The 20595-nt window shown below is 41.5% G+C and overlaps 2 protein-coding genes across 3 annotated transcripts in view; both read right to left on the bottom strand.

The window, feature by feature from the left end:
- PSTPIP1 (proline-serine-threonine phosphatase interacting protein 1) overlaps positions 1 to 815 on the bottom strand; it is a 51117-nt gene extending 50302 nt beyond the window's left edge. The window contains exon 1 of the mRNA XM_058847262.1: positions 316 to 815. Coding sequence (XP_058703245.1) covers positions 316 to 348 — 33 coding nt within the window. The 5' untranslated portion in view covers positions 349 to 815. The remainder of the gene's footprint in view (positions 1 to 315) is intronic.
- Positions 816 to 5887: 5072 nt separating this feature from the next.
- Positions 5888 to 16926, bottom strand: RCN2 (reticulocalbin 2). Of its 2 annotated transcripts, none has more exons than XM_058847108.1 (7): positions 16768 to 16926; positions 16536 to 16641; positions 13601 to 13797; positions 11070 to 11183; positions 10255 to 10351; positions 8426 to 8568; positions 5888 to 6661 (listed from the first exon to the last, which is right to left on the bottom strand). In XM_058847108.1, exons 1-7 carry the CDS (start codon positions 16867 to 16869, stop codon positions 6509 to 6511), a joined length of 912 nt encoding a protein of 303 aa, XP_058703091.1. In that variant the 5' UTR covers positions 16870 to 16926; the 3' UTR covers positions 5888 to 6508. The 2 variants fall into 2 exon arrangements, with proteins under 2 accessions (XP_058703091.1, XP_058703092.1); XM_058847109.1 differs by having other exon boundaries at positions 11070 to 11171.
- Between the last annotated feature and the right edge of the window lie 3669 nt (positions 16927 to 20595).

The following is a 20595-nucleotide window of genomic DNA, read 5'->3' as shown; positions in this document are numbered from 1 at the left end:
ACGGTGAGACAGACAAATCCATGTCCCTTTCAAAAGTGGTTTCTGGCCCTAGCATTCCCTAGGAATTGGGAATGTCAGTGGTTTTATGGGGACTGGATATATTCTTTACACTGCATCCTTCTGCCCAGGATCACTTACAGTATTAAACACTAAGATTTTGCTTGGAGACAAATTTGGAATTTTACTAAACTAAATTTAGAACACAGAACATCATTAAGTTAGTTTTAAGCTATATATAGAATAAAGCTGTATTTTAAAAAATTTTAAAATACAGATACATTGAATATAGGAAACACATAGTAAATGTTTACTTACCCAAAAAGCATCTTTAAACTGCAGCTGGGTCATTATTATTGCTCTGTGGAGGAGGAGGAATCCTTCAGCAGGTCCGTTGTGGGGTGAGAGCGGCAGCAGGCACAGCTCTGAGCCTTGTCACTGCACCCCAGCCCAAGCAGAGAGTGCAGCACATCCACAGACCTGTCCCTCCTGAAGTCAGGCTGCTGCCAATAGCATGGGGCTGTTCCAGGCAACTTGGAGAAATGACCTGTGGCTGTGAGGGACAGAGGGCAAAAGAGCTGTTGCTCACACACAGAGACATGCAAGTGCTCAGCACCCACATCCCAAACCTGTTTCTCTTCTGGTAAACAGTTAATATTGAAATGAGGAAGCAAAGAGATGTCAAATGGTGTCAGGCTGCTCCTTGCCATGGGTGTGTGTGTGAGCTGACAGGAAAAAAATAGAGAGGAGGGGAAAAAAAGGCACTAAGTTCAATGATATGATTTGATCAGCTGCAAGAAGAGAGAGAACAATCACGGTGCAAAGGAAACCAGCACAGTACAGAGACAAGCTATTATCTAATGCTGTGGTCTTGCAAAGAAAAAGAAGCAAAAGAAATAAAGGTGCCCCATTTCTGCAGCACCTTCTGGGGCTGGCAGAGGCCCATGCCTTTGCACACAGGAAGCTTAGCTCAAAGCTGCATTTTGCAGCTGAAAAGGCTTTTCAGGACTCGGGTTAAATTAAGAACTCTGAGAAGTGTGCAGGTGTCTGCACACATTTAGATACCTGGACATCAATGCAGAGAACACTTCTGATTTGCATTCCCTCATATGAATATGCAAGATATGTGAAATTTAGAAGTAAAATCCAAAGTCTTGAAAAAGAAGAGAGCTAAGAGTTTGTTAGCACCAGGACCTGAGTGAAGCCTCACAGACCAGTGAAGCAGTAGCACCCAGACCACACCCAGCATCCCTGGACACCAGGTATTTCAGGCAGCACCCCAAATCAGCTCTTCCAGTTGTTTTAACACAGCTGCAAATACCTGATCACAGGGTAACACTTCTAAAGCTTCCTTGAAACCCTCTCCAAAGCACTTGTCCTCCAGGTGAGGTTGAGCATTCTTAAATACCTGCTTTTAAATACTCACTGGCATTTTTGGGGTGTAGGAAAAAAAAAAGAAAAATAGTCCCGTGGTGGTTGCCTGTGCAAAAGCTGTTTGTCTACAGCAAGAACACATCAGGACTTACTGATCTCCAACCGACTGACGCTGCTCTGGGTGTTGCTGCTTTCCTGCTGTCACACAGCAGCAGCTCCCCCTGGGCAGATCATTCCAAAGTGGGGAAGTCTTGCAACTTCTTGGGGCTCTGCTCAGAGAGCTCTGCAGCAGCTGGGGCCTGCAGTTACCCCCACTCCCTCCATGGGCTATTTTGTAGCTGGTGTTTTAAAGAATTTGTAAGGTTCCTTCCTGATCGTCTGAAAAAGACAGGGAGTGTACAGGAAGTTTGTGAGGGAAAATGAAGTGCAAGCAGATGAGGGCAAACGAGTCTGAAGAGTCAGAGGTACAGCAGGAAGAAAGCATTGTTGAATTAGAGTGGGAGAAGGAGAAATGTGAGGATTCACTTGCAGACAGGGTTGAAGAGAAAGGAGTGAAGCTTTCTCCCAGAAGGGAAAATTCCTTGAAAAATGTATTTTGAGGGCATGGGCACTAGTCCTACTTGATCTGTATGCAAAAAAAGAAAAGGATCTTTTTTAAAGTGTTTTATCTCAATCCTTCCAAACCTAAATGTTTCCTGTTACTATTTCCAAGTTACAGCTGTATTTTGAAACCATCTTTGCTGCTGTTGGGGTTCATAAAAATGGACTGAGTGCATTTTAAGCCTCTAAAATGATATGCTACTTTTCTGTTATTTTTAGTTTGGCTTCCAGCCACAAAGCCAATTATTTGACTGAACCTCAGGCTGGGCTCTGTGCCTGCATCCATCCCAAGAGCTCTGGTGTAGCACAGTCACCTCCCCAGCAGCTCCCAGGGATGCTCTCTCTCAAACACCATCAGCACAGGCAGTTCACTCTGTGCTGTGGGTGTTTCTCAGAATAGCCCAGACCAGGTCTCCAGTTTTGATGAGCTGTCAGAGTAGCTGGTGTGAGTCCCAGCTCTGGCTCTGATGAAGCAGGTTTGGGTTGATTTGTGTCCCTGCTCCCAGGTCCTGGTGACGCTCAGTTATGTCCACAGGGCACTGGGCTGTGCAGGGGTAGCCAGGATTTGTAGGGCTTTAGAAAAGGGGCACAATTCTCTATTCCCCACTGCTCTAAATAGGAACAGGACATCAAGGCCTCCAGTTCTGAAATGTTGTATCACAGGATTGGGTTAGTATCTTGATGTGTGGCCAGAGTTGTGTGCAGTGTGGAAAGGCTGAGCCTGGGAGGGAGCTCTGTGGGGCTGAGGCAGGGAGCAAAATCACTGAACCTCGCTAGGCTGTGAATGCTGTGATGCCATCTACTGAAACTCCCTCAGCATCCTGCAATTCCCCCTGCAAAAGCAATGTCACTATTTTCAGACCAAGAAGCAGCATTTCAGTGGGCCAGGGAGGGGTTGAGATTTGTCAGGATGCTTTGGACACCTGCAGGGCCCTTCAGCTGCCCTTTCTCACTCTTTTAAAGGGGATTTTAGCCTGACCTGACAGGCTCACTCAGAAATCCAGCAGTGTCAACAAGGAGCCACTTTCCTGACAGCCACTGCATCTCCTTCCACCACCGCTCTTAGAGGTTAAAAATCAGGTGTTCTGTTTGATAAGGCCAAGAACACATTTCCTGAGGGTTTTTTCCCCACCAATTAAATTGTTTGGCAGCAGAATGTACCATTTGAATCCATTCTGTAATGAGAAATGAGGATAAGTCTGACTTTAAAAAAAAAATAAAAAAAGTTTTTAAAGCTCTCAAATTTTCTCATTCTTTAGAATGGAAGTTTCATTTAATTTGTAACTATAGATTACTTTGAACAAAGCTTTTTATTTTTATATTTGGATTTGACAGTAGGCAAAATATGAAAATAGTATCTACAAACATTTTTGTGCTCATCCAGGATGCTAAGCAAGACATTCTTCACAGGAAATGTTTCTGATTTTGGAGAGTCTGATCAAATAGACAGTAAGCCTTTTATTCTACGTAGCAAGAGGATGAGGGAGTCTATGAAAAGTATTAAAGCAGAAGATAAAGAAATGCTGAATACTCAGCTAATCCTGGTGTTGAGCTGGTTGTAACTTTCATCAGTCCTTGTGTATATTGTGGTGCCTTGGAAAGGTGGTTTGGGAAATGCCAATGAAGACTGGAAGGCTCTGGTGCAGCCCTTCCCAGCTTCCAGAATGGTTACATCTGAGATACAGCTTCCAAACAACTGCTGCAGGGCAGCCATGTCCAAACTCCAACAGCCCAGCCTCTGGTGTCAGAGTCCCACAGCCTGGGGACAGCAGCAGCAAGGAAACCACTGCCAGAGGAAAACCACGGCTAAAACAGACCTGGTTCAGCTATGCCCACTGCTCTAATTTCATACAAACTGATCTCAGAATTTCCATGCAGGGAATGTCAGGGGCTTGCAAATTATCCCCAATCATACCCATTAAAAATGTTGAAATCACCTTGCCTTCTGTGAGGAGCCAGTCTCTGTTCCCATGGAAACAAAAGCTGCAGCCTCTGAACACCTGGCTTGGTTTGTTCATTACTCTGGGCCATCGTGGCTGCGGCTGGAGGCTGCTTCAGCACGGCCGAGACGCCACACCAGGGTCCTGCTCCCTCTGCTCCTGTCAGAGGGAACTGCTGAAAAGGCCTTCCAAAAGCAGTCTCACAGTGCAACACAGTCCTGCTAGTGTTCTGCTTTAGCAAAATCCATATTTACTAGAAAGATTAATTGCACAGGCTCTGTTCTTACCTCTTATTAACATTTTATAGCAGTTTCTAATAGAGGCCATCACTGAAAGGTGGATCCTGTTCTGCTGTTTTACCCAAGAGAAAGAAAGAACCTTTGCCATAATCATAAAGAACATGAATGGATTTCCTCTAGAATTAACATTGTGATACTTTGCATATAATAAAATTGTTTGTATCATAGAAATGTGGGGTCTTTTTGTGCTTGTTATGTCTTTAAACTATCCTTACCCTTTCAAATGTTTCAAAAGCAAAAAAAAAGAAAAAGGGAACTGTGGAAAAGTGCAATGTCATCAGGGCCTTGAATAGCACAAGCAGGATCGGGTTGTTCCTGGGAGAAAAGTAGAAGTACTTTGTGAAACAGATAATGAAATTATTTGGGTTTTTATCCCCCTTTTCTTGTCATAAATCCAGGCACCTGCTGGAAGATGTTTTTAATTTTCTGACACCTTTTGAATGCTTTATCAATACAATGGTTTTTCTCCATTCCTTCATTCAAAGCAAATCACTACTCATTTGCAAGTACTGCACATTGATTAGCCAAACAGGCAACGCTGGTGCTGCTGAGATTTCTATGTCTCAAAAGGACCCTTGGATCTGTGTCCCAAACATATCATCTGCAGCAGGTCTGCCTCTGGACCAAATGTCCCTTCTTCAGCAGTAATGACTTGTTTAGCATCATAGGAGGCAACACTTTAGCTTCCTTCAGCACATTGGAGCCAATATTCTGCATGTGTGCTCATTTAGAAACACTGCCTGTTACTTTATAATATTTTTTGTTTGTTTTAATATTCCAAGGCACACTGGATTTATTAGACTTTATTTTTTTAAAATCAGACCTCACCACCACTATGGCAAGAGCTGTACTCATATTCCCAAGGAACTGACATAAATAAAACATGGGTAGAAAAAATCCAACCACTAAAGTTAAAAAAGTGGTTTGAATTTCTATTACTATGATATCTAAAAATATAGTGTATGTGGTTTTGCTCTGGATCAGAATTCCTAACCTTCTACTGGTGACACATCAGCACTTACCCCAAATGGAATTCCATTTGTTCTGAGCATACTTAAGAGGTGGTATCCTGGGAAAAAACAAGGCAGAACTAGCTGCTTGTACTCAATAGAGCTGGGAGGAAGGAAAACAGTCAAGGAGGACATTGTGAGAGCATTACAAGAGTTATTTATGTAGGAATTAAAAAACCCAACACACTCCACACAAGCTGTTCTGTGAGGCTTTGGCTTTGTCTGGAATAATCAGCTCATTTCTTTCCAGGAGACAGAAATGAATACTTGGACTTTCCAACACTGAACCTGTAGTGCCATTAACCCCTCAGACTATTTCAAATAATCACAAAATGGGACAGCACTCACTTGTGGAGCTTTCAGCTGAGGTTAACTTTTCGAGGTTATTCCTACAAATATTATTTATGTAATGCCTTGATGCTTTAGCTTTCCATATACCACAAATGAAAGAATGAACACAATTGCTTTTGCATACTTGTCCAGAAAATGCTAAATGCACTCATTGCTTTTTTTTTTTTGAATATTCTTTAGCAGCCAGATAAGATGACACATCTCTGGTTGACAGAGCAAAAAATGTTGCCACTGGACATTATGCACATTGCTCATGTCTCTAGGAGCTGCTATGGGTGACCCAAGGTAAGAAATACACATACAAGACACAGAAAGATAGAACATTTTAAGTTTTAATCCAACAAATGAAGAGGGTCTCGATACAGTAAAATACAACTGTATTGCTAATGCTCTACAACTGTACATTAAAAATAATTCTTGTCTATAGATGTAAAAATAGAAACCATTCAAAATCAAGTAGAAACCTCTTAAACAACTGAGGCATTTATCTAAGTATTTCTCCAAAGGTATTAAACAACACACAGTTAATACTAACTCTAAACATCCCCCCACTTTCCCCACACTCTGCCCTAATTTAATTGATTAGAAAAATAGTAGTCTCAGTTACTATATTTTGCATTCTTTCAGAACCATCTAGATTCTCCATTTTCTTCAAGTACAGTAGAACAACTCTTCACAATACAGTACTACCTTGAAGTAATTTATTTCCCAACACTACAGAATTTTGACAGCAAGTATTATATTTCAGATTAATTTTGAAGACTAGAAGAGGCCCAGGAAGTTTGCAGGAGGGCAATTAAATTTTGAATGCAAATTATTTACACAAACATTAGTGTACTGTAATTACAGCATAAAACTTGCAATGCAGCTGATGAGTGCTTTTAACAAAAACTCCAAATGAAAGAAAGGGAAGAAAAGAGATTACAAAATAAATAATCTAAAGTTCTTCATGGTAAAAACGTTCATCATGAAGCTGCCTACCATAATCTGTAGCTTCACTGTTAAGAAACAAATCCTGGTTCTTAAGAATTTCTGCTTCAGAAAGTTTTTTATCATCATTCAAATCCATCTCTTCAATGAGGTGCAGAGCCTGTAAAAGAAACAGACCACCATATGTACCAAGTGACAACAATTCTGATTTTTGATAATTTATATATTATAAAAAGAAGACAGTTTAGCAGTAAAATGAAGAATCGATTGCAGATTATTTTAGCTGTAGCTCATTCACCAGTATTTCATAGTTCAAAGCTAACAGGCTGGGCAGAAGCTCTACTGGACCTCTTATTTCTGAGAAATAGAGCCCTGGTACTACATGGACTTTGTTTTCATTTGCTGAACATCTACAAATACAGTGATTTAGAGAATCCTTCTGTTCCTACTTTTCCTGATTGGTTTGGCTCAATGTAACTGAGCCAAAAATAACAGGGACTAACGTCAGCAAAGGGGATTTTAAAAGCACTCTGCATGGCAAAAGCTGAAAGATTAATATGACAAACATTTTGGCTAACACATGTCAATTCCTGAAAATGGAATAGATAGTATTTTTTCTATTTTTATGTTATTTAGCTACCAGGTTTCTCAAGTCATTTTGAAATGCCAAAATGGAAGTGTGATACTCTGACTTCAAACAGCAGTTTATGACTGAAATCAATGCTACCTTCTCTTTAGGACAGGTGACTTTGCTAAGCCTTTATACTACCTAAAGGACAAAAAAATAGCAGATTAGAGAAACAAATAAAACAAATTATTAGTTGTAGAATTGAGCTATTACTACAGCATGGCCTTGCTGTAAGCCAAAATTTGAAAGATAGCTAAGAAGAGCTAAAAAAACCCAAACCAAGGAAGCCAACACAGGCACAACTTTGCAGCACATAGAGTTCATGTCACAACAGTGCTACTGCTGTCAACTAAGAACTGACCACAGCCAGGAAAGGCCATGCAAAGGCTCACAGATACCCATTTACAGAAATGCTCCCAGAACAGCTCAGCATCCGACAAGGTCCCACATGGCAGGGCTGCTGCTGCCACCATGGGGCTGCTCCTGTCCCCAGAGTCCAGCAGGGCACATGTGGCAGCTCAGGGAGGAGCACATGGGCTGTATGTCTGACAGAGGGAGGTGCCTCTTTTCCCCAGGAACAGGAGGCCATGGGAAAACATGGTGTTCCTGCCATTCTGAACACCAAAATCCTCCAGGGTAAAACAAAGACATGGAGAGAAGTTACTAGAAGAAAGGCAGAAATCCTCTCCAATGTAGTCAGGGACTGGAAACTGCCACAAAAAAAATAAACTAAACTGAGAATCCACTTAAAAGCTATTATGCTGTTCTACCCCTGATTAAACCATTTTAATTAGCATCATCAAAGTTTGCTGTATACCATCTTGAATCACAGAGTACTTCCATTTTCTTGTACTTAAAACAAGTTTTTAGTTCTACAAATTATGATGATTTATCCAGTTAGAAGAATTACAATCAATTTCTTATTTCAAAATTATGTAGATTCTTTTGGTAGTGCATATCATTAGGTTTACCTACAACTAAAAAATTACTTATTAAAATTCTGTACCCTTGAGTCAAAGTAGATAAGCTATTTAAACATGTACAAAAGTACTTTGTTAATTTACAAACATTTACACAATTAATAGGAACTTTGCATTTGCCTAATGCAGTTAAAGAATCTGCATTCCATGTCAAAATGAAAACAAGTTAAAAATATATGCAAAGATCTACTGATAATATTTTTCAGTAACTAAGACATGATAAATCTGAATGCTTCTCTCATTTTGGTGTGATCCTTCAAAATTCAAAATTCTCCTGCTTAGTAATTAAAACCTAACCAGCAGTCAAACCACGAACCTCCTCTTGTGCAATACCCTGATTGTTGGGTACTATCCAAGACAGCAGCTCTTGAGGGCTGAGTTTTCCATCGTGATCCTTGTCATAGTCATTCACAAACCGGTCCTTCTCAACCAGTATCCATTCTGGATCTTCCCTTGCAGCTAGTAAGACACAATTACCAAATTTAAAGCCACTCTTCACTTTAAAGCAGAGATTTTCATCTTTTCTCCTAAGCAAATTAACTTATTCTCATAAAACATAAACTAGAATGTCACTAAACAAAACCAAACCTTCATGGGCAGAGGAAAGTGTGGAAAGCAATTTCATATACTGTCGGTATTTATTTGCACACTTGTTTTATACTTGCCTGATGTACAGGCATTGCATCCTGCAGCCTACAGCAATCTTAGACTTGTCCTTAACTCTTCAAGGAATTGAGAAGTAATTCATCAAAATTATAAACACTGCAGACAAGCATGAACTGGCTTTCTAAGCCTTATGAAAGTCAAAAGTAGCAGGTATCACAAGCAGGTAAGTAAGAGTTTAAAAATAATCACAATTCTATTATTAAAGAAGAAAAAGTCAAGTCTCTCCTTCCTTTCTAAGATTTGGTTTTGCAAGATTTTCCCTTTATGTCACAACTCACCATACACTGTTGCCCCAAACCATGAGCTAATTATGAAATCAGAGTCCCCATGCAGCCAATTAGTCATTTTAAAGAGTGCTGAGGAACACTATCTGCAGGAGAGAAAAGCTGAAGTAGTTTGTACAACTGATTCTCAAGTCTTGCTAACAAGTTGAAATGACAAAGCTGTTATCTTCTCTATTACTGCAACAATTTCACTCCTTTCCAACAACTTTTTATAGACTGGCTTGGAAAAGCTTTCTTTCATGTTAGATCTGGAAAGATACAGAACCCTGTAGCTGCATCAGAGATCTGCTGGTTTTAGTGGCTCTATCAAAGATGGTTATAAAACGTGAAATTCCAGGTGGCTGATTAGAGTGAAGAAAAACAGATTACTCCCCTGGTTCTCCATATTCTCATGTGACTTACACAATTCCCCCCAGCTAAGATGCCATTCAGAATTAACAATTCTTTGGGCCAAGTAGACTTTCCACAAAATTGAAGTTTTTTTGTGGGCTTTTTAGAATGGGAAGAATTATTCCCCCTAACTTTAAGCAATTCAAATACAGTGTGTAAAATATTCATTGAGAAATATTGATAAGCATAAGCATCAGGTAAGTGTCCTTCTTGTTAAAGAAGGAAGAGATCAAGTTTAAGGAAGGGCAAGACTGGAAAAAAACAAACTCAAACAAACCAAAGAGTGAAGGCAGCAATCAGGTTTCTGATACCTGGAATAGTGAAATGACTCCTCACACTTTCCCTCCATCCCTTCTCACAACACACTCAGCTCAGTCCTTCCAAGGCAAGGCTGGCAGCTGCCTGCTCAGGCTGATCAAGGCCAGGGCAGTTTACCCTCACATTCCTGCTAGCTGGATCTGCAGATGTGTTCAGCTGGCAAATACGGCTGCACCTTGTTTCAGCTGCATCCTTTGTGGTCAGGAATTTGCTTCAGTCTTTCAGAAAACAAGAAGCAACTTGCAAGGAAACTGTGGAATGGGCTACACACAAACAACCACCAAATACACATGGGGCTGACTGACTGAAGCAAGGAGTCTACTATGCCCAGTTCCAGAAAACAGTCAGAAAATGCCCAGACAGAAAATCTTACTCGGAATCTGTAGGTGTAAGTGTGAAAAGCTGGAAATAAAGGTGAATCCAATTCTCCCCATTCCAAAAGCTTTTGTTAGATCCCTCTTTCATGCCCCTTCCCTTTTTTTCTTACTTGGGTCTCTTCTGTAATCACCAAGGAATTCTTCCAGGCTAACAAATCCATCACCATCTTTATCATGTTCTTCTAAAGCCTCCTGAATGACAAAATCCTTTTGTATACATACAAAGAGTGAAATTAGCAACTCATGATCAAGAGAAACAGCACTGAATCATTTTAGAGCAATGACATATTCCTTAAATGAAAGGCTTCCTCATTTCCAATCTTTTTTTGTGTTTTATGCAGACTAGTGCAGTAATTGCTTCCTATGCAATAAAACAGATCTGTCCTTAAGAGTTTAGAATGTCAGATTTCATGAAAACCAAATCTGAAAAGTGTCCATAGAGCTGGAATCCTTCAACACAACTCAAAACTGCAAAGCAGCTGAGAAACATGAATATGTACCAAGCTCAATCATCTCATTTTAATTTTCTCATCTGCTAGATTCACTAATTTGCATTTTTGCAACTTAATTGAATTGTTACAAGACTGCTTGGTCTCTGGTTGTCCACCAGAGAGCCAAAACCAAAAGCTGAAATCTCACTGATGGATTTGCAGCCTAACAGAGCTGAGAGGTGGCTAAGTCAGTCCAGTCCCCAAAGCTGGGGATATTTGTCCTGGTTCTTGCAACAGATTTCAAAGAAAAGCACTGAACTTCTGCTTCAGCTCCTGACCTCCAGCACTGGATCCACAAGACATGACCTGGTTTTTAATTTGGGCTGTCCAAGCCATATCTATAACTGCTCCACTTCCTGTGGTACTGGGGCTGAGGACACACATTGAAAAGACCTACACACTCAGGCTGATAAAGACGCTCCCCTAAATCTTACCGTCATGTACTCCACTTCTTCAGGATGTTCAAATGCAATATATTCATCCACATTTAGAGCAGGAACATCATCTCTATTAGCTTTCTCAAAACGTTTTTTCTCCTTTAAATGAAGCTTAGAAAATAGATTTAGTTAGAGTCCTTACTGGAAAGGAAAAACAACATAACAGTAGCTGGCTTAAGCTCATTAGAATATTAATTGTTTCACATTACCTACTCATATTATAGTGATGTTAAATTTTCACTAAAAACAGCTCATTGAGAGCAATAAGAACACTTTTAATTGAGATGGTCTTACTCGAAGAATCACAAAAAACCCTGTTTTTTTCAATTTAAGGAGCCATTTAAAACACACTAAAGAGAGATAATGAAAAGACCAAGAATTCTTACTTTGATATGTGCATCCTTTTCTAAAAGTCACCAATTCCCAAAATAACAAAGTGGAGTACAATGATTATAATTAATGGCAGCCATTGCAAATTCCAAAATTTACATTTTAAAGACACTTCATCTTCTGGATCTACATTTTATGTCAAGGCCTGTCTGCAGTTTAGAGAAGATCTTGAAAGATCATGTATGTAAAATGTCTTTTCTGAAGCTATTTTAAGGCCAGATTCCTTTACTACAGGACTGCTTACACATGATCATTTTAAACAGAAGTCACTTCTCTAGCCTGTTTTAAGTATATTTATTAGCTTGCCATTAAGAGTGTCTGATATAAGCAGGCAAGTTCTTATTCTGAATGTCTTGCACTTCGTATTTCTGTCTTCCAGATGCAAAAAGATTTCCTATTTTTTTCTTGTTTCATTTTGTAAAATCTCTTTAGACAAAATACAGACCCACACCATTGACAACCAAAGTCTGCTCAAACTACACATGGTGTGAACTATAAAAATCTTGGAATCCCATCCTTAGGTGAGCTGTGCTATCAGTGTGAGTGATCTGGATACGGGAGTAGGCAGCAAATCAGAGATCATAAACACTTTACAAATAACTGTTTGAAATTGCACATCTGGTTTATATCTTACCTATTGACACTTCTATCACAATCAGGCTAACCTGATGAACACAGAGCACAACATTTAACAAATAAAGTGTAAGATCTTAACTATTCTGCAAAATAGTTAAATGCCCTCTTAGAGAAAAGCTGACCTTAGCTAGGAGTTTAACTAGGAAGGCAATCCAGAAGGATTACAGAAAGTACAATACTGCAATGTAAGCTTGAATCATTGAGGGAGAATGTAAGTTTTCCAGGGCTTTTTGGGAAGTGATGAACAAGGCCGCCACCTTCTGGTAAATGTCAATTCTAGACTGCGTTTTACTCTTCCATCTTGATCAGAGCAGGACTACTAATTTGCAAATGTAAGGAAAATGCTGAAGGTGGCTGATCTGTGATGCTTGTACAATGCTGCTCATTTACAATCCACGTTGGAGAAGTCAGCAGGCAGGAAAATCCAGCAAACAGTCAAGTCATAACATAAGCAAGCAGTTCTACCCCAGCTTATATATCTATAGCTCTTCATGTATCTCTGATGGCAATGTGTCAAACATGGTATCAATATTTTGACAGGAAGTTCCTCTGGAAGTCTTGTGGTATTTAAAAGCTATGTAATTATTCAGTTATGTGACATTCCAAGCTTTACAGTTTGTTTCTTCAGTGTGTAAAATCCTCCGTTCACTATATTAGTTTCACTTCTGCTAACATATTATCAACTACTACTTTACTAAAAGCAGACAAAGCAATCCTCACAATAAAAATAAACCTCTGGCCAGAACAGTCTAAAAACACACTTATTCTCTTCCTGGGAAACATTTACATGTATTTATAAACGTGGAACTTGAAAGGAAACAAGTTTTGCTATGCGGTGGTTCTTGGTGAACCTTTTCTCCCTGCCTCTCTTGCCTCTTTCCCCACTTAAGCATCTGCTTTCATGACATGACTCACACACAACTTCTGTATTTAAACATCCATTTTTAGCTGTGGGAGCTGCATTTTCATTGCTTAAAACTGTTTGAATTGCTATGGCTTTCTCTGTGGGTCTCTAATGGACAGGCAATGTTACAGTAGGCACTACCGACAGCCCACACTGAGTGCTTGAGCAGTAACCGAAAGAATGGCTGGAACAGTGCAACCAAGGGGTTAAAGAACTTCCTTCTGCTCCAGCCCTAGTGGTGCTGGCCCCTGCTGAGGGCAGGACCCTGTTGGGCTGCAGACTTCACCCAGTGGATTGCAGCCTGGGTGTAAGATGGTGGCTGGAGACCATGCTCTGCTGTAAGACTGTCAACAGACTTATGCTCCACTCAGCCAGCAAAATACACTCAGGAGGTACCACTTCGTTGTGTCCTTATTTTGTCAGTAGCAGGTTTAATACTCCACTACTTTCCTTTAATTACTCCCCTAACTCAGCTAGCACAAAGTGTTAAACATATGCCAGCTGCTCTGCTTTCTCTACCCATCTTGTTCTGTCACAATAAACAAATATTGCTGCCTTTGACCAACAGCTCACTGGAGCTGCTGCTGAAACATTTTACCTGGCGAAATGACTCTTCCTCTTGATCTTCCAGGACAGTGTCCTCATCAAAATCAATTACACGATCATACATTTGCAAGTTATACTCCTTCCAAGACACCAATCCATCACCGTCTTTGTCATAGTCACTGAAGTGTTGCTTTGCTTCTTGTGTAACATAATGCTTAAAAGACTGCTGTATCCAGGAGCTTAGCTCATCTGTGAAAAACATTAAAAATATAATAAAATAAAGACAATCAGAATCATCTGCAGCATAAAAATTGTGAAGATCCCACAGATCTATTCTGTCTGGAGTACACTTTGCAATTCAGATGAAAGCATATAAGCAAGAGGTTACTTAAAGCAAACCAGTCTGTTTGCTCCATGCTGTGCCTTTTTCCAAGGTAACTGAATGAGGGAATAGATCACAGCTACAGACTTCAGGGGGTTTGTTAATGGTTATGTGGCCTTGTCTTTTCAAATCTGAAGGAAATCAACACTATAGCATCATTTCTTTTTTCTCCAGATCTTTATGAAAATGATGCTGAGTATGGTTTAGACAGACAACTTTAAATGCAATTCGGTACCCCAAAAAACACTGTTCCCCATACTCTGGGGTTTCTTTTGAAAAATCCACAAATTGATATAAAACTTAATTTAGCACCACTGCCTTAATTACCCAAAATAAAATATTAACTATTTATGTAGAGCTCTTTTCCCTTTACTTGGGGCTGAAAACAAGCCTCACATAGTTTGAAAAGGTTTTATAGCTGCTTGTTTTTATAGAAATGTAGCTAAAAGAAATAAAACTTCATATACCAATGAACTGACAGAAATACATTGAAGTTACTTCATTTAGAGAAGATTGGGAGAACATATTCTCCCAGTATCTCTCAGCTATTTCAGGTGCCTGGAAGAGAAAAACATCTTCCTCCACATTGCAAAAATTATACATCTTAATCAACTCAAGTGAAATCTTGCTCTGAAGACTCATGATGACTAATATAAAGTCCTACAGAAATCACTACTTTGACATAGAAAAATCTTACAGCATTTTTTAAATACTAAAGTATCTTATCCTGGACAGAGGTGTTAATACAACTTTATTAGGTTTATTTAAATACCCTTGAAAAGCAGCAAAGGATTTTTAAAATACATATTGAATACTGAATTTGTATTAGCAAAGGGACCAACTTGCTATCAGATTCTGTGAATTGACTGAACATGCAGAGGTTGTGTGTGCCAGCAAGGCTTGTGCACAAACCAGCACTGCCTTACAAGAAACTGCAACATGATTTCTTAAAGATGGACACCATTAATTAATAGTTTATTTCCCAGCATTTAAGGTGTGAGGCACAGCCTTATGACCACACTTAATGTCCAGTGCCATGAATACTTAATACTCCAGCATCAGAAAAGCAGCATTAATATATTTCATCTTCTTTCACTGTCAGCCTCCAAATGGAGGCACCACTAATAAGGAAAATGTTCTCAAGAGTTTTGCAGTACACAAGAATAACTGAGCTCAAAAAGCTTCAGTACCAGAAGTTTCTTAGTGTAGAACCACATTCCAGTGTGAGTTTTACCTTTGGGAAGTGAAAGGAAGGCAAGTTTTCATTAGACTGAGAAACAGATGCAATACGTACAACATGAGGAAAGAGTATGGGTGGAATTCCTATACTTTATATAGACTTTTTCCCTTAAAGCCTTCATGTTGTGAGCTGCCTGTGGTATATGACAGGGATTAGCCATCCTGCTGAAGCTACAGACTATCTCACCTCTACACAGTCCATGCAGGAACACTGAAATCAGGGTGCAGTTGACTAAATTCAGTGTGAAAGGCATAAAGTTAAGGGCATTCAAATGATCATGTCTTTAAAATTGCATTTTGTTCTCTCATCTAGAAAGCTTCCTGATGTTTAGTATACTTTTAATGAAGTATTACTGTTCTGGCATTTGACCAAGGATTTTGCTTGCTTTGTGTGTGCACACAAGAGACTTTTTTCAAAATCACAGCAGAACAAAAAAAATTTCATAGCAAGTTTTAAAATTAAATTAACATTATCATAATGATGTACTGAGAGAGAAGGCCTGAGTTTACCATGGAGTTCCTAAGTCTGATTGACAAAAACCTATCTGGGAAGAGCCATTTTATACTGTATTATGATGAGATATGATCCTTCAATATCACTTGGTGTCACCAGGTACTGAAGCACACCTATGTAGTAGTGTGGCTGCAGTACCTTCTTTCCAACTTAAACCTGCTCTCTGATTTAACAGCATTACAAACACAGAAACCCTCAATTCCAAGTAGCTTCAGACATGCAAGGAGCACATAAAAGTGCAATGGACGAGTGCAAGTATTAACTTGATACTGCTCTGACCTACACCAATTCTTGCTGGCTACACTCCTTCCATCACAGAATGGGTCAGGTCGGAAGCAACCACAGTGGGTCATCTGGTCCAACCTCCCTACTGAAGCAGGGTCGTCCCAGAGCACATAGCACAGGATTGTGTCTGGAAGCTTCTTGAGTACCTCCAGTGAGGGAGACTCCACAACCTCTCTGGGCAATCTGTGCCAATGTGCAATCTCTGCACAGGAAAGAAGTTGTTCATATTTAGGTGGAATTTCGTGAGCATGAGTTTCTTTCTGTTCATTGCCTCTTGTCCAAGGCACCACCGAGCAGATCCTGGCTCCATCCTCTTGGCACCCTTCCTTTAAGGTATTTATGCACATCAGTGAGGTCCCTTTATCAGTGGTCTCTTCTCGAGTCGAACAGAAACCTGAGACACTGAGATAGCCTCTCTATGAGCCTGTCAGTGTTTCTAACTCACAGTGCAAGGGATCGTGATGTTTTCCACGGGGATTCTCCCCAGCACAAGAGCCACGGGCTGTGTCATGGGTAGAGCGCATTTTCCTCCCGGAGCAGCCCGGCCCTCCCGGCCCCCGCCGTTACCCTCGCTGAGCAGCCCGTCCGCGTCCGCGTCGATCTTCTTCACGATGTTCCTCAGCCGCCGCTGCTGCTCCTCCGGGCTGAGCCGCGCGTACTCCTCCGCCTCCTCCTGCGGCACAGCAACGCGCCCCCGTCAGCGGCCCGGCCCCGGCCGCCTGCCCGGCCCGGCCCGGGGAGCGCGCCCGCCCCGCGGCCCCGCCGGAGCGGCGGCCGGCCCCGCCCGCCCCCGGCCCACCTGCCCGCCGAGCAGCGCCTCCCGGTCGTACTCGGCGCGGTGCTGCCCGCTCGCCGCTTCCAGCGCCAGCGCCAGGCCCAGCGCCAGCAGCAGCGGCCGCATCGCGCCGCCCGCCCAGAGCGACCCGCGGCGAGGGGCGGGGAGAGGGCCGGGGGCGGGCGGGGGGCGCGGCGGAGGGTCGGGCCCGCGGCGGAGGGTCGGGCCCGCGGCGGAGGGTCGGGCCCGCGGCGGAGGGTCGGGCCCGCGGCGGAGGGTCGGGCCCGCGGCGGAGGGTCGGGCCCGCGGCGGAGGGTCGGGCCCGCGGCGGAGGGTCGGGCCCGCGGCGGAGGGTCGGGCCCGCGGCCGTAGTCGGCCGGCCTTGTCGCTTACGCACAGCACTCGAGATTCGGGAAAGGGCCTCTCTCACCTAGGCCTTTCTGGTCTACCAGCGGAAGGCACCAAATATCGTCAGGATATATTGGCAATTATCCAACTCTTAAACATCAGTGAGGCCCGGCAGACTGAAGTGACTTGCCACGGTCTTGAGTTCGAGGAGCCTTTGGACATGGTAGGAGGACCCATCGAGATGCCCTACACGGGACAAAGAGTTGGGCCGGATGATCTTGATGGGTCCCCTCAGCATATTCTGTGATTACCAGAATTTCAGACAAGCATCAACAAACACTGCAAGGGGAAGATGATCAGGAAATAAGGTCTGCCAAAGGTTTATACCAAAAAGGAAACGAGCATTAGTCTTGCTTAAGGGTGCAACTCACAAGTAATGCTTCTGAGTCAAAGGGAAAGGGAAGCGAGGCTTAGTGTTATTAATAAGGTGGATCAATACAAGTTTTAATAACAGTTCAACACAGATAATAGAAAGCTGTAAAATAAATTTAACCTCATTGAGCCACTCAGACAAACTGAAAATACATTGAGTAAATGAGCAGGGGCCTCCCCAGGAATATAATTCCTAACAGCTGTCATATGAAATTGGGATTGCTCTGATCCTGACCCCACTGCGGTCAAATTAATCATTGTTACTGGGTTGAGATTTATGCGTGACCATCATTAGATTTGTTATTTCTCCTTTCAATACAAGGGTATTTTCAACATTCCTCTTTTAACCAGAAAGAAGTGAGATTAACCTACCTGTGTTTCCACAATGTTTAAACAGAGCCCCCAGGTAACAGGAGTTGCTGCACTGTCCAGTCCCTTCCGTGGTGACAGCGATGGACTGCTCTCGGTTCACCTCCAATTCTATCAACTGTGAAGAGGTACGACAGTTCATTTTGAAGAAACAAGAATAAAATATTGCAATAAATCAGTAAACGTGTTATTGCAATTTCCTGCCTATATAAGAAATGTCTTTTGATTAAAAAATCTAATAGTGAGTTAAGTCTAATATCTTTTATTAGTTTAAACGTCAAATTTCCCATCAGTATTTAATAAATCACATATACAAAATGTGAATTAAGTCCTACTGCTTGTGGCATGTGTAGACAAAGGAAATCCTATGAGCAATCAAAACAGAAATAAGATTTGATTCGTTTCTGAAGTAGCACTCAAGATGCTTTGTTTTCTTTGTCTAATGCATTACTAATACTGCAAAAAACCTCTTTGCTGCATATCTCAAGGGCTGACAAGTGTATCGGATTAGACATTTCAGTGCCTACACAACTTGCAAGACCACATTTATTATTACAAAATTCATTCTATCCTATGCATTAGGAAAAAAAATCTGTGTCTCAGCAAGAGGGAAAGCAGAGGACATCATATTCTCCATGTCAAAATACAATCCAGACCCTTCCCAGCACACAGTTAAACCAGTTGTATAATAAAATTCAAGATCATTCTGGTGTGAATGCAGGGGGAAAAAAGAGAGGCTTTTCTGCTCCCTCCATTATTTTAACCACGTGCATAGCAAATGCTACGTAAGTTAAAAGGGAGTATCTATAGTATTGTATGTCTAGGTAAAAGGGAGTAACTATTGTAAGTTAAAAGGGAGTATCAGTGAAGCTATTTTTAAATCAGAATACAAGTCTTGCAGTATAAAAGCTTTTTTATGTGGCGAGCCTCCTTACTTTTCTGGAAAACCTGCCTTTCCCTCAAACCAATTCACATGTAGTCTGTTAAAAATCTGTTTGGAGCCATTCTTTTGGTCACAAAAAAAAAAAAATGAGAAGGTCATGTTCGACACAACTTCTCTGAGAGATCTGCAAGTGTAAATCAGATCTGTTGGACTGTCAGCATGAGAGCAGTTGTCCAGCAGCACAAACATCAGTTCCTGAACAGTTATTTCTAACAAGTGAAGTTATCCATCTGGTGTTCACTGTAAGTTTTTTACATTTCTGCATTTCAGTTTTATGAAGCACTGCCCAACTTGAATAAGCCTTCATTTGTTTTATTCTAATGCATGCCAAAATAAATTGATTGACAGTACCTTTATTTAGATAAACTTCCATTTTGACACGTTCCCCTAATTCTATTGTTACCACATGTCAACATTTTAAGCTGCATATAAGATGGTTTAGTGAAGACCTGCCTGCAAAGATTATCCTTCCTTTTTCCAATATAAAAGTTGTTGATTTTGGCCCATAGACTTAAGTAAGGGAAAAAACTGAGCAGCAATTTATTTATAAAGATCATCACATTTAAATACACTGTGTTTGGATTTCAAAGTGACAGTAATTTTCTTTAATAGTACCCAAATGTGTGTTCTTGAGTGTTCTAATTGTTTCATAAGACTTTGCAGAAAGTATTTTATACTCTGCAGAAGTTACTGACCTGTTTTTCTAGCTCTTTGCATTTAGTGCAGTTATTAATATCTGAAGAAATAGGTTATAAAAGGAGATTCTTCTGATGCTGTGTCTGATATGGCATCAAACCAGAACAGCGGGATTTGATGCAACAGTATCAGGGCACTCAGCTCAGCCACACAGGGAAGGCAGCTGTGGGAACTCTGACTGATAAATAATAAGTGCATTATCAAAGGATGGCAGTGTGAGGGATTTGGATGGGACCTTCATGGCTCAGCTCTCTGCTCTGAACAACAGGCGAGTGATGTATCATTTCTGAGAGATGTTGTTGTTACTGCAGATCCAACTGAAGCGTGTATGATCTCCCAAGCCATCTATTCCCATCCTTGCAGGACTTTTAATGTTTTAGAGATGACAACCTGAGCTGTCCAGGTTATCATTTAGGCCTCTTTCTTCTCGCTATTCCTGTTACACTGAGGGAAATGGATTATTCTCTTCACATCATGTTTTTACATGCTTGAACACTCCTCCTACATCCGTTTTTATCTTCTTTTGGCTTAATAGATTCCACTTGTCCTTTGATTCCTCACAAATCACATTTCCCAGGCCTCAGACCCCATGAGGAAGGCTGGCCTCTTCACAAGCCCCACCTGTCCCCAGGTACAGTGCACAAACTGGACGGAGTAGCCCAAATGACACCTCAGTGTTACACCCCAGGATTAGGTGCCTATATTATACCTACACCCTGTGTATTGCACAGAGTTATTTACTGTTCCCTTTTCCCCAGCTCCCAGTAGCAGGGAAGGGCTGGATGCTGAGGGCTGACTGCCATGACCTCAGTATCACACTGGCACAGGGAGCCATGTCAGGCTGAACATGAGCCCAGGTGGGCAAGAATGATGGCATCTCGGCTGTACCAGCAACAGTGTGGCAGATGAGTGACCATCTGTCTGTGCTGTAACTAACTGCTGATGCCACACCTCAAATCCTGGAAAACAGTTTTGGGCCCCTCACAACAAGGAAGACGTGGAGGGGCTGGAGCATGTCCAGAGGAGGGAACGGAGCTGGAGAAAGCTCTGGAGCATCAGGAGCT

Source organism: Poecile atricapillus, chromosome 11 (genome assembly GCF_030490865.1).
Source record: "Poecile atricapillus isolate bPoeAtr1 chromosome 11, bPoeAtr1.hap1, whole genome shotgun sequence".
NCBI classification, from domain to species: Eukaryota; Metazoa; Chordata; class Aves; order Passeriformes; family Paridae; genus Poecile; species Poecile atricapillus.
The sequence above is the reverse complement of the archived record's forward strand: the minus strand, read 5'-3'. Positions and strand labels throughout refer to the sequence as shown.

Coding starts and splice junctions, on each gene's coding strand:
- RCN2 (XM_058847108.1), bottom strand. CDS start 16,869: ATGCGGCCGCTGCTGCTGGCGCTGGGCCTGGCGCTGGCGCTGGAAGCG. Junction 11,184..13,600: donor AGGAAGAGTCATTTCGCCAG/GTAAAATGTTTC, acceptor CTATTTTCTAAG/CTTCATTTAAAGGAGAAAAA. Junction 10,352..11,069: donor AAGAAGTGGAGTACATGACG/GTAAGATTTAGG, acceptor TGTATACAAAAG/GATTTTGTCATTCAGGAGGC.